General features: G+C 57.0%; 1 protein-coding gene across 3 annotated transcripts in view; it reads left to right on the forward strand.

Annotated features, from left to right (window-relative positions):
• CYTH4 (cytohesin 4) overlaps positions 1-9960 on the forward strand; it is a 35787-nt gene extending 25827 nt beyond the window's left edge. For 2 of the 3 annotated variants that reach the window (XM_064368012.1, XM_012476387.3), the window contains exons 9-13: positions 3423-3534; positions 5220-5296; positions 5760-5831; positions 6325-6479; positions 8072-9960. In XM_064368012.1, the coding sequence (XP_064224082.1) occupies positions 3423-3534; positions 5220-5296; positions 5760-5831; positions 6325-6479; positions 8072-8144 (489 nt within the window). In that variant the 3' untranslated portion in view covers positions 8145-9960. Of the gene's footprint in view, positions 1-3422; positions 3535-5219; positions 5297-5759; positions 5832-6324; positions 6480-7316; positions 7397-8071 lie in introns of all 3 variants that reach the window. The other variant, XR_001111342.3, reaches the window with a different exon arrangement.
• The last annotated feature ends 2707 nt before the right edge of the window (positions 9961-12667 follow it).

Raw genomic sequence — 12667 nt, forward strand, 5'->3', positions numbered from 1 at the left:
CGTGGTGAAACTCCGTCTCTACTAAAATACAAAAAATTAGCCAGGCGTGGTGGTGCGCACCTGTAGTTCCAGCTCCTCGGGAGGCTAAGGCAGGGGAATCGCTTGAATCCGGTAGGCAGAGCTTGCAGTGAGCTGAGATTGTGCCACTGCACTCCAGTCTGGCGACAGATCAAGACTCCATCTCAAAAAGAAAAAAGAAACACACAGGCAGCGTGTGGATTTGGGGATCCTCTTGCCTTCTGCCTGGGCCTCATTTTCCTCATATGTAAAGCAGGGCTTCAGCTTTAAGCACCTTCCAATTGTCAAAGGTCACCACTTGGCAGAAAGATTCTCCAGTTTGGACCTGTTAAGTGAGGAGGACATGTAATGCTTTTAAGTGGCCCAATTTTCAAAATGAAATTTACAGACATATGACCCAAAGAAAGGTCACCCCAAGGGTACACAGACCACAAAGATGCCCTGCTGGGAAGGGCTGTGGAGAGGTGCACGGTGGCAGTCAGGGCACAGGAGGGTTGAGCCGATCTTGCTCTAGGCATCCAGATGGGTCGGGGCAGAATCCCCAAGAGGCTCAGGGCGAAGGTGCAGTGTTCCGACTCACAGGGATGGGAGGTCAAACCCCAGTTCTGCCCTTTATATCTGTGTGACCTTGGACATGAGCCCCAGCTTCCTCATCTGCAAAGTGGGCTGATGATGCTTGCTTTATATCTTTTCTTTTCTTTTCTCTTCTTTTTTCTTTTCTTTTTTATTTTTTCTTGGAAGCAGGGTCTTGTTCTGTTGCCCAGGCTGGAATGTGCAGCGGCGCGATCTCTGCTCACTGCAACCTCTGCCTCCTGGGTTCAAGCGATTATCCTGCCTCAGCCTCTTGTGTAGCTGAGATTACAGGCATCCACCACCACGCCTGGCTAATTTTTTGTGTGTATTTTCAATAGACGGGGGTTTCTACATGTTGGTCAGGCTGATCTTGAATTCCCGACCTCAGGTGATCTGCTAGCCTCAGCCTCCCAAAGTGCTGGGATTACAGGCATGAGCCACCGTGCCCGGCCTGGTTTATCTCCTAAACAAGCTTTGCCCAGGTATGGCAGAGATGGCCCTGGCTTCCCGAGTTCTCACAGTCCCTCCTCAGCAGTTTCAGCCGAAGTCCCAGGATTAAGGCTTATTGGCTGGCTTGGGCCTCCTGGCCCTCCCTGCACTGCGGTTAGCAGGATGAAATGCGCTGATCAGCCAGATGTGAGTCATTCACCCCTTCCTGGATCCTGGGGCTGGGGACCTGTGGGTGCCAACCCTGCTGAGTGATCTGGACAGAACACAGAGGAGCAGAGAATCCCCAGAGAAAAACTGAGGGTGTGGGGATGGAGGGACACAGAGCCAGCGGGGCCACTGGGAGGAGGAGGCCCTTGCATCTCTGCCCGTCCACCCCACCGGGAGAAGACAGCTGGGCCCCAGGGTTTGGCGCCAGTGGGTGCAGGGCGTTTTCTTGCAGGGGAGGCTGGTGTTTACAGGGGACAGGAAATGTGGGTGAACTCAGCCGTTTTCTTTGCGGGGGCAGAAGGTACAGGCTGATACAGTGACCGCAGAAGCTGCTGGGTCCCTCCCTGCCCCCCGTGGGTTCTGTGGCAGTCGAGGCCCCCTGTCTGCCCCACTGCACGGCTCCTGGGGCCTTCCAAATATTTGTCTGTGCTGACAGCTTTGTGGATGGGGCCTTCCTGCTCCAAGCCCTTGTTCAACCAGCCAGTACCAACTGGGAATTTTCAGGGATGCATGTAGGGGCTCCCCAGAGAGAAACTGGGGCCTGTTCTTCCTCACCCCCATAGCCCCACAGCCAGACTGAGCCCAGGGAAGCCACTCCCAGCCCACCCCTGACTCTGGACCCCTGAGCTCTTGAGGTCAGAAAGGATCTTAAAGAACCAGACAGCCCCATTTCTAAAACTTTGAGAGACTCAAACTCCTGAGAATTTTCATTTAAAATCTCGAAGAAAGCATCTGAGCAGAAACATCTGAGCAGCAAGCAGCACACACATACATGGCGAAAGGAAATGATTTCGTCCTCGGAGACAGCACTGCGTTTGCCTTTAGTAAGCAGAAATATACACAGTTTAGAATGGTTCTCCAAACGCTTGGAAATCTCGGCAGGTTGCTCACAGAACACAACGTCTCATGGCAGGAGATTCAAAGCACACAGGGGTGATCTGGCTCCAGTGGTCACACCTTGCCCACAGGGAACTTCCAGACCTGGCTTACTTACCTCCAGGGACAAAGAACTCATTACCCTACAAAGCTGCTCTCCCACATTTCACCAACTCTTACTGCCAGAAAGGCTTCCGTGGAGAACCGCAGTCTGCTTTCTGGGAACTCCCCAGGCCCCACCCCGGCCCATTCAGAACAGGTCTGCTTAGGAGAGGGGCTTTTGACAGTCGCAGCCAGCATCCCACCCTGGGCTCTCCCTCAGCTGGGCCCCTTAACACGAAGTGGCCAGTCCTCTTCCCTGGTGGCTCCTCAGTGGCCCCTCAACCCAAGGTGTACCTTGTAGTCTCTGCTGCTGCACCTAAGCAGGAGATGACCCTCCTCCCATAACCTTTGCCAAGGTTGCTATGTGTCCCAGAGACAGAGAGAGAGAATATGTGTGTATGTATGTATCTGTGTGTGTAAGCATGCATATGTGTGTGAGCATGCATATAAACGTGTGCATGTATACTGTATTTGCATTATGTATGAGTGCATGTATGTGTGTAAGCATGCATGTGTGAGGGTACATGTATAAGTGCATGTGTTTGTGAGCATGAATGCATGTGTGTACATGTATGTGTGATCCTGCATGTATATAAGGGTGTGTGTGCATGTGTGTGCATAGCATGTGTGTGAACATGTATGTGTGCATATATGTGAGTGTGTGTGCATGTGTAAGTGTATATGTGTGAGCATGCATGTGTGTGACTGTAGGTGAGCATGCATGTGTGTGCATGTATGTGAGTGCATGTATATAAGTGCATGTGTGAGTATGTGTAAGTATGTACACATGTGAGTGCATGCATGTCTGTGAGTGTGCAGGTATATAAGCGTGCATGTATGTGTGAATGTATGCATGTGTGAGCATGCATTTATATAAGTGTGCGTGTGTATGTGTGTAAGATGCATGTTGGCATATGTGTGTGTTTGAGGGGCTGACCCCTGCTCCCTCTGCCCTGCAGTAGCACAGAGGGAAGCATGATGGGGTGGCAGGTGGCAGAGCCAGGCCCAGGCTCAAGGGAGGGAACCAGGGACGGGCTCACCAAGAAAAGCCCAGGGACCATGAGAAGCTAACAGGTGAGGAAAGAGTGCGCCTGCCAGTGAGTGACCTGCTCAAGGCCACACAGGCCAGGCCAGGCCCAGGCCTTGGCCTCGGGTGGACTCACAGCCAGGTCTTTCTCTCCCTTCTCTTGGGGCAGAACCTCTTCGACAGCATCAAGAGCGAGCCTTTCTCCATTCCCGAGGACGACGGCAATGACCTCACTCACACCTTCTTCAACCCAGACCGGGAGGGCTGGCTGCTCAAGCTGGGTAAGAGGCCGACAGCCGCACATCGTCACACGTACAGTCACGCACGCAGGCACACGTCATTGCAGGCGCTCATGCACATGCGGGCACACGTCATATGCACACTCACGCACACACACGCATACGTTGCTTCATGTGCGCACAGGCACACGGCTGACACGAGGCTCGCATGCAGCCTGGGAGAGGGAGTTGGACAGCCCCAGGTCTCCTGCCCCCGGTACAGTTTTCTGCCTCCCCCATCCATCCGTCTGTCCTGAGAATGAAGGGAGCCAGAGGAGGGGGGCTGAGCTGTAAGCGCGGCAGGAGGCAGACAGATTCATTGACAAATGCCTCAGCGGCAGTTCTGTTTCTCTCTCCCCAGAGGAATGGGGAGAAATGGGGTTCACAGTGGCCCCTCTTCATACATGTGGTTATGAGGATTACCATTAGTTTAGAGCCCACTGAGCTCAGGCAAGGTGCTGTCCCGCCCACAGCCAAACGGTGAAGTCAGGGATCTGCCTGAGGCCACACAGCCAGCCAGGGGCAGATTTGATGGAGCAGAGGGTTAGGTGTCCCTAAAGGAGGGGCGGAAGGGTGACAGGATGTGGCTTAGGGGGAGGCTGCCTTCAAGCTGACTGGAGGCGGGGAGGGCCTGTACCCTGCAGAGAAAAGCTGGGGTGGGTGCTGCAGAGTCCAGCAGGGGAACCCCAGTGCCCGGCCATCTGCCCCTACCTCCCACACACACTCCCGGAAGCCTCTCCAGCAGGGACAGCCAGGCGGGGCCAGTGCCTGCAGGGCAGGCGGAGACAGATGTCTCATCTTGAAGCAGGGGTCTCAGCCTGGCTCACCTCGAGCACCTCCTGTCCACCCAGCCCCATGCCAGTCCTGCCCAGTGCCCCAGGAGCCCCCGAGCCCTCCGAGTCTCCACACCACACCCCAGTCCATCCTCCTCCAGAGGCTCAGCCTCCTGTCCTGCCCCAGCCATGTACTGTCTGCCCCTGAGAAGCTCTAAGTCACAAATCCCAACTTGGGTGGGAGAGGGGGCCTCAGAGTCACACAGCCCTTAAACCCCAGCTCCTCCACCCAAGTGCCGACGGTCAGGTTTTCAGCCTCTGTAGCTGTAAGATGGGGATAATGATCCCTGGGAGGGTTAAATGTGCAGCAAAATAGCCGAGAGTTGGGCTCCAGAACTAGGACCCCGGGGTTCGAATCCCAGCTCTGCTGCTGGACCGTGGGCAGATGATTTTAACCTCTCCATGACTCAGTTTCCCCATCTGTAAAATGGGGTTCACGATGGTCCCCTCCTCATACGTGGTTATGAAGATGAATAATATTTTTTAAAACCTCTAGCACAGTGGCTGGCAAGTGAAGGATGAAATGCACAGCACAGTGCCAGGCAGGGAGCAGGCTAAGGAATGAAGCAATCGGTGATGATAGCCAGAGAGAGCAGGGAGTGGCCATTCCTAGGACCATACCTAGGACCTGATCGCAGAGGTGACCTGAACACCAGCTCAAGCAGCTCCAGGGAAGCCCCAGGGGTGACAGGAGCCACTAAGGTTCTTGTTTGAGAAAGGGATAGATGTGGGGGGAGGGGCAGTGGGGGAGGGGTGGCGGATGAGGGTCAGGGCACTTAGCTGGGGGTCCAGGGGAGAGCATCTGTGTCAGCGGCCCAGGAGGACTGACCTGCTTGCTACACTCGCCTCCCACAGGGGGCCGCGTGAAGACGTGGAAACGGCGCTGGTTCATCCTGACCGACAACTGCCTCTACTACTTCGAGTTCACCACAGTGAGCAGGGTCCCCTGGGCCTTCCCCGTCCCCGCCTCTCCCTGAACAGCCCCCTTCCCAACCACCAGAGTGAGCAGGGTCCCCTGGGCCTTCCCCGCCCCCGCCTCTCCCTGCACAGCCCCTTCCCAGCACCCACTGAGCAGTCGAATAACACAGCTTTGGATCCTTTGAGATCATTCGGTTCCCCTCCATGCCCATTTTACAGATGGGAAAAACTGAGGTACAAAGAGGAGAGGCCGGGCCAAGGTCCTAGGCAGAGCCCAGGCTTAAAGCTGGGCCACCTAACTTCTGGCCAGAGCTCCTCACATGCCGCTCCTACCTTCCACCCCCATGGCTGGACTGTCTCGGAAGACGAGCACGCTCTTCTTTGGGTCTGGGGAACCCCACACGTTTACGCCCTGCCTTGGGCCTCAAGGTCTGCTTCATGACCCTGACCCCGCCCTTCCCTCCCCTCTCCCTGCAGGACAAGGAGCCACGGGGAATCATACCTCTTGAGAACCTCTCCGTGCAGAAGGTGGACGACCCCAAGAAGCCAGTAGGTGTCCAGGTGGGGGTCCCCAAGGCTGGAGCCACTGGAGAATTTCCTAAACTGGGTGTGGGGAGAGGGCCTGAGGCTGGGCTCCCTGGAAGCCAGGCTGTGCCCCTCCCACCTTCCGTGGAGCTCAGGGCTTCCCTTCTCTCCCTCCTGGGGCCATGGACAGTGGGAAAAGGTCAATGTCGGTCCAAGGGCATGGTTGTCCTCAGTTGTCCCATAGACCCCGACTGGCTGGATGACCCTGAGTAAGCCCTGCTCCATTCAGAACCTCAGCTAGCCCGTGTGTCACATGGGGACTTCACGGAGGATGGTGGATTCAGGAGCCTGGCACAGAGAGAGTGCTCAGTGTGAGGGGAGCAGCTCCTGCCCCTTCGCTTGTCATGGGGTGGGGCTGCCACGCTGGGCAGGGACACCAGCGTCTGGGTGTCTCTGAGCCTCCTGGAGAGCCCACCCAGCCTGCCTCTCTCCCCGCCCCGCCTGGCCACCTCCCCAGTTCTGCCTGGAGCTCTACAACCCCAGCTGCCGAGGCCAGAAAATCAAGGCCTGCAAGACTGACGGCGACGGCAGGGTGGTGGAGGGCAAACATGAGTCCTACCGCATCTCAGCCGCCAGTGCCGAGGAGCGCGACCAGTGGATCGAGGCCATCCGGTAAGGGGCGTCCAGCTCCAGGGACGGCTCCCCGTCACCTTCCAGAAGGCCCCGCTGCTTTGAGGTGTTGCTTCCTTGTGTGTAAAGGGGGCTAACTCCAGCCTCTCCCTCCTGTTTCTGGCCTGCAAATCCCTTCCCCCTGTATTCCATAGGTACTTCCTGTGTGCCCGGCACCAGGCCAGGCCCCAGGACGCAGGGAAGGGAGCGGCCCAGTGGGTGGGGTTGGTGGGAGAATAGAGCGCAGAGTTGCGCACAAAGCTCTCGCCCCACCCTTGCCTGGTGACTGCTCTTGTTGGCATCAGGGTCCGAAGTAGCCTGAGAAGGACCTGGTGGGGGTGGAGGAAAGGGCTTTCAAGCTAAACTTCCAGGTAAAAGGACCGGTGTGGGCAATCAACAGACACCCACCTGCACCGCATCCCAGAGTCCAGGTGAGGCTGGGCGGTGTGGGAGCCGGAACTGCTGAGCATGGCAAAGCCAGAGCCACTGTGGTGAAGAGCTTCCATTTCTCCTGGGGCACTGGGGAGCCACAGACTGATAAATAGGGAGGGTGGCTAGGTGAGGAAGGCTGAAGTGTAGGGTCTGGTTCTGTGGTGCCACTGACAGGAAAGACACGAGGAAGATGCACCTGGTAAAGGGCGAGATGGCAGACCTGCTCAGGGCTTGACTCTGAGCCAGCCCAAGACATTGGCGAGGGGAGGCCTGGTGGCAGAGGAAGGCAGGATGGGTTGCTGGACAGGGCCCATGTCTCAGGGACTTGCAGGGTCTTTTCACCGGGGCCTTGCAGCGGAGCAGCCTGTGAGGCTGCCAGGCAGACCTATTCTCACCTCTGTCTTACAGATGAGGAAACTGAGGCCCAGAGAGGGGAGGGACCTGCCCACGGCCACAGAGCCAGGGACAGAGCAGAGTCCAACAGGCAGGTCTGTTGGTTTCTCCCCAAGCTCTTCCCATCACCTTTCGAAGGTCTCCAACAGGAGCCTGGAGAGGGGTCCAGAGACACTTGGACACAGAATTCCCGAGGCTCTCAGCTCCTGGCCGGAGCCCTCACCCTCTCTGGCCCTGCCCATGGGACACTGAGCTAAGCTAGCAAGGCTGGACTGACCCTGGCACAGCCCTTGCTGGGGCCATCTGTTTTTTGTTTTTGTTTTTGTTTTTGAGACGCAGTCTCACTGTGTCACCAGGCTGGAGTGAGTGGCACGATCTCAGCTCACTGCAACCTCCTCCTCCCAGGTTGAAGCGATTCTCCTGCCTCAGCCTCCCAAGTTGCTGGGAGTACAGGTACCCGCCACCACGCCAGGCTAATTTTTTGGATTTTTAATAAAGGCAGGGTTTCACCATATTGGCCAGGCTGGTCTTGAACTCCTGACCTTGTGATCTGCCTGCATCAGCGCAGTGACTCATGCCTGTAATCCCAAGCTGGGATTACAGACGTGAGCCACTGCACCCGGCCTGTTGGGGCCAGCTGGCCTTTCCGCTGCTGCAGAGCAGGCTGACACATCCCTGGGAGTCTCATGCCTCTAACAGAAGCCCTGGAAGACCAGACTCCCTTGACGGCCAGTCCAGCCCTGAAATCTCTCCTCTTACTCTCTCTCTAGAGCCAGCATCACCCGCGTCCCCTTCTACGACCTGGTCTCCACTCGGAAGAAGAAGATCGCCAGCAAGCAGTGAGATTCCTGGAGGCAGCACTGGGGGCCGGTCATCCTGGGAGTCCCGTGGCCCGCGGTGCCTGGCCCCACCTCCCACCCCAGTGCACTCTTTTGGGCCACAGACATCACTGCCCTCCCCCGTTACCTCAAGCTGACTCTTGATGGGAAAGCAGAGGTCAGGAGGGTGGGTGGGGGGTACAGCGGGCTCAGAGTCCAGCAATGAGGTCCCCTGGCCTGGGCAGCCAGCTGCAGGCCCCTGCCCTACGTGCACTACAGGAAGGGGTGAGGAGAGCAGCCAGAGGAAAACTGGCCCAGAACGCAGCATCCCTTCTTCTCTCTGGGCCTCAGTGCCCTCAGCTCTGAAGGAGCTCTTTGCGCTTTGAGATGCCGTCAGCCCTCAAAGCAGGAGGGGCTGTGGGGTCCCTGAGTGCTGCTTCTCCTTGGCAAGGCTCTTCCTTCCGCTCGGGTTCTCTCTGCCAGCCCCTCCTCTGTCCTCAGGTTGGGCTTGACCCTCCATGCCTGAGCAGAGCTCAGCACACACGGCTCTGACCCACAGACGGGACCCCGGGACAGAACCCCAGGACCTGCCCTGGGAGCCCAGACTCCATGGGCTCAGTCCCAGCTCCATCTCTGACTCGCTGTGTGCCCTCTGCCAAGTCATGCCCACTCTCTAGTTCTTGCAAAACTGTAGTCTTGGGACTGGAAACGTCTTGGGCCCTGCCAGCCCTGTGCCCAGCTTCCAGCTGGAGATGGCAGCGCTCGTTTACAGAGCCAGGGCAGACTGGATTCAAGGCTGACAGGGAGAGAACAGCACCATGGACTCCACCTTCCAGGATGTCCATTTTGGGAAGAGGAGCAGGAGGGACCCTCAAGAAAATGATGGAGAACTTCCCAGACAGATGGGATTCAAGCAAGATGGGTGTTCCATCCAAGAAACCAAGAAGAGAGAGTTGTACACACTGTGGTTACCAGGAGGGCTGCCTGGAGGCAGTGGATGAGCCAGCAAGTAACACAGAGCGCATGCTTGGAGAGGCAGAGTCTTGGCCACGGCTTCCCTGCGAGACCGCTGACCAACAGTCCCATGGTGATGAGGGGCAGCCTGCAGGTCCCAGCATCTCGGGACCCTCTGCAGCCGTATTGTCAGAGTAGAGCCAACTTCCAGTACCCAGGCAGCCAGCTCTGTCTCTAGGGAGCCCTGGCCCGGAGGAGGAGTCCACTAACAGGAATCACTTCTCGCCCCTCACACAGGCCCGGGGGAGCCCCTGGAGGGAAATTCCTTGGCAGGGGAGCAGGAAATGTGGCTGCCTCTGCCCCACTGCCAGCCTGAGTCAGCGAGGAAGCAGGTGGATTCCCCGGAGGAACCGCAGCTCGCCAGGCACCCCTCCCCGTCCCCACCCACCCCCACATGTGCACACCTTCCACAGGCTCAGGATGGAGTAGCGGCCTCGTGAGGTGGTGAGACTCCTGTCTCCGGAGGTGTGCAAGCACCTGGTAGTGACATTGTACCAGACAAGGTCTGGGTTGGGCATCTACAGGAGGAGACTTTGCAGGACAGTTGAGGACATCCACAGATCCTCGTCAGCCCGTGAACTAAGCCCCGCCTCTGTCTCCTCATTGGCTCATGAAGGAGCAGCCGGGGTGGTGGAAGGAGTGCTGGGCTGGGGCCAGGGGTCAGAGACTTTGTCCTGCCCCTGTATACACCAGCTACTCCCTTAGTCTACTCCCGTCTCCTCGCTGGTCCTCAGCTTCCTCCATCATGGAGGGGATGGATTTTCTGCACATGAGTGGTTGTTCTAGGAGTCACTCCGAAAAGAGAATAAAACTCATGATCCAACTCATGAGTGGGTTCTGTCCTCTCTGTGACTGCAGCTGCCACCTTGACCCCACCCAGGCCCTCTACCTCTGTCCCTGTCCCCGTGGAGGGCAGAAGGACCAGGCAGGGAAGCTGGTTACTCAGAGGGCCCCGGTACCCCATCCCCGGGACGCTGGCTGCACAAGAGCCATCCCCAGGTGCTGGACAGCCAGTGGGGCTTCCGCAGAGCTGAGGCAGGCCAGCTGGCTCTGGCAAGCCCAGGGAAAGGCAAAAGAAATTTCCAGCAGGCAGTGCTGTCTAAAGATAGAAAGCCACTGCCGGCCTGGCATGGTGGCTCGCACCTGTGATCCCAGCACTTTGAGAGGCTGAGGCGGGTGGACCAGTTGAGGTCAGGAGTTCAAGACCAGCCTGGCCAACGTGGTGAAACCCTGTCTCTACTAAAAATACAAAAATTAGCTGGCATGGTGTCGGGTGCCTGTAATCCCTGCTACTCTGGCGGCTGAGGCAGGAGAATTGCTTGAACCTGGGAGACGGAGGTTACAGTGAGCCGAGATGGTGCCACTGCACTCCAGCCTGGGTGACAGAGCGAGACTCCGTCTCCAAAGAAAAAAAAGAGCCAGGCACAATGGCTCACGCCTGTAATCCCTGCACTTTGGGAGGCTGAGGTGGGCTAACTTTGAAGTCAGGAGTTTGATATCAGGCTGGCTGACCTGGTGAGATCCATCTCTACTAAAAACACCAAAACTTAGCTAGGCATGGCGGCACACGCCTGTAATCCCAGCTACTGGCTGGGCAGGAGGCAGAGACTGCAGGGAGCCAAGATCCTGCCATTGCACTCCAGCCTGGGCAACAGAGTGAGAAGAAAGAGAGAGAGAGAGAAAGAAAGAAAGAAAAGAAAGAGAAAAAAGGAAAGGAGGGAGAGAGGGAGGGGGGAAAGAGGGCAGAAAAGAAAGCCGCCACCAAGGGAGGTGAGGAGGAAGTCCCTCGTTGCTGTGCAGGCATTGCTGCTCCAAGGATCATTTGGCGGGTGATGGAGGAGCTTGAATTTGATAACCCACAAACGTTTATTGAGCACCAACGATGTTCCAGACACTGTCCCAGGCACTCGTACAACAAGGCAGAGTCCCTGCCTGCATGGGGCCCACATTCCTGCAGTCCTGAACACATGCTATTCCAGAGGGGGCAGAGCGGGCAATGGAGGGCTGGGCTGGGCAGAGGGGAGGCTTCTCTGAGGAGGGTGCTTGCGTGTTGGCAGCCAGGCTGGGGACAGGACACACACCTGATGATGCAGTGAGCTCACGTCATGTCTGCCCCGCACCGGACTGTGAGCTCCTTGTGGGCCAGACTACACCTGCTCGGTGCCCGGCACACAGTAGGTGCATAATAACTGCTGGTTCACCTGAAGGTAACTGATAAAGGGCCCTCAGCATCTGCAGGTGCAAATGTCCGGAGGCCTCAAGAACTATGAGAACGCTGATGCCTCCAGAGGAGGCAGGATACCTGGAGAGGCCGAGTCACAAGCCGGGAGCTTGGGGCATTGGGCTCTGACTCACTGACCCCCCTCAACCTTCCCAGGGCATCTCTGCTTACCTTCCCGCCATTCTGCAGCTCCTCACTCTGGACAGCAGGGGGCTCCCACCACACGTGGATAAGAGATTTCAACACTGCAGCCAGCCGGGGCCCAGGGCTGACCGGCTCTCCCTTGCCGGGACGGGGTCTCTGTCCAGAGTAGAGCCCTGGCTTGGACCTCCTAAAGGGAGAGGCATCTGGTCCACCAGGGCCCCAGGGCTTGAGTAGCCCAGGGGACACCCATAGAAACAAACATGCACGGGCCTTCCCTTCACTGGTGCTGGGCACAGTCACCCCTGCTGAGGCTGGCATCAGGCCTGGTGCTGGGAGACTGGCACACTCTTGCTTTCTGGCTGTGGGGCCCAAACGAGTTACTTACCCTCTCTGGATGGGATTTTCCTCCCTGAGGGGTTGGGCCAGGTGAGTTCCATGATGCAAACCTTGAAGGGGACTTTCAGAGGCAAGGGGGGTCTCAAGGGTCTCCGGCACGGGGGCAACATAGTTCCTGCCCCAGGAGGGAGGCAGGGGAGGAAGATGAGCAGGTGCCACAAACGCCATTATGTGAGAGGGCACGGGGGTCGGGGGGAAGGACAGCGGCAAGGGCCACCCAGACTGCTGCAGTGAAGCTCACCTCTCCCCTGTGGCTTAAGCAGCTTTCCTAAGCTCTCTGGGCCTCACGTTTCTAATCTATAAAATGGAAATAATTAAATATATGTAAAATGTGCTGGGCACAGTGGCTCATGCCTGTGATCCCAGCACTTGGGGAAGCCAAGGCGGGTGGATCACAAGGTCAGGAGTTCGAGACCAGACTGGCCAACATGGTGAAACACCGTCTGTACTAAAAATACAAAAAGAATTAGCCAGACATGGTAGCATATGCCTGTAGCCCTAGCTACTCAGGAGGCTGAGGCAGGAGAATCACTTGAATCTGGGAGGCGGAGGTTGCAGTAAGCCAAGATCATGCCACTGCACTCCAGCCTGGGTGACAGAGCCACACTGGCTCAAATATGTGTGTGTGTATGTGTGTGTGTGTATGTGTGTGCATGAATGTGTATGTGTGTGTGAATGTATATGTGCATAATGTGTGTATGTGTGAATGCGTGTGTATGCGTGTGTGTGAATGTGTGTATGTGAATGTGTGTGAATGTGTGAGAGAGTGTGTG

Source organism: Aotus nancymaae, unplaced genomic scaffold (assembly GCF_030222135.1).
Source record: "Aotus nancymaae isolate 86718 unplaced genomic scaffold, 86718_ANA_hifiasm-v0.15.2.pri h1tg000076l, whole genome shotgun sequence".
Taxonomy (NCBI): domain Eukaryota; kingdom Metazoa; phylum Chordata; class Mammalia; order Primates; family Aotidae; genus Aotus; species Aotus nancymaae.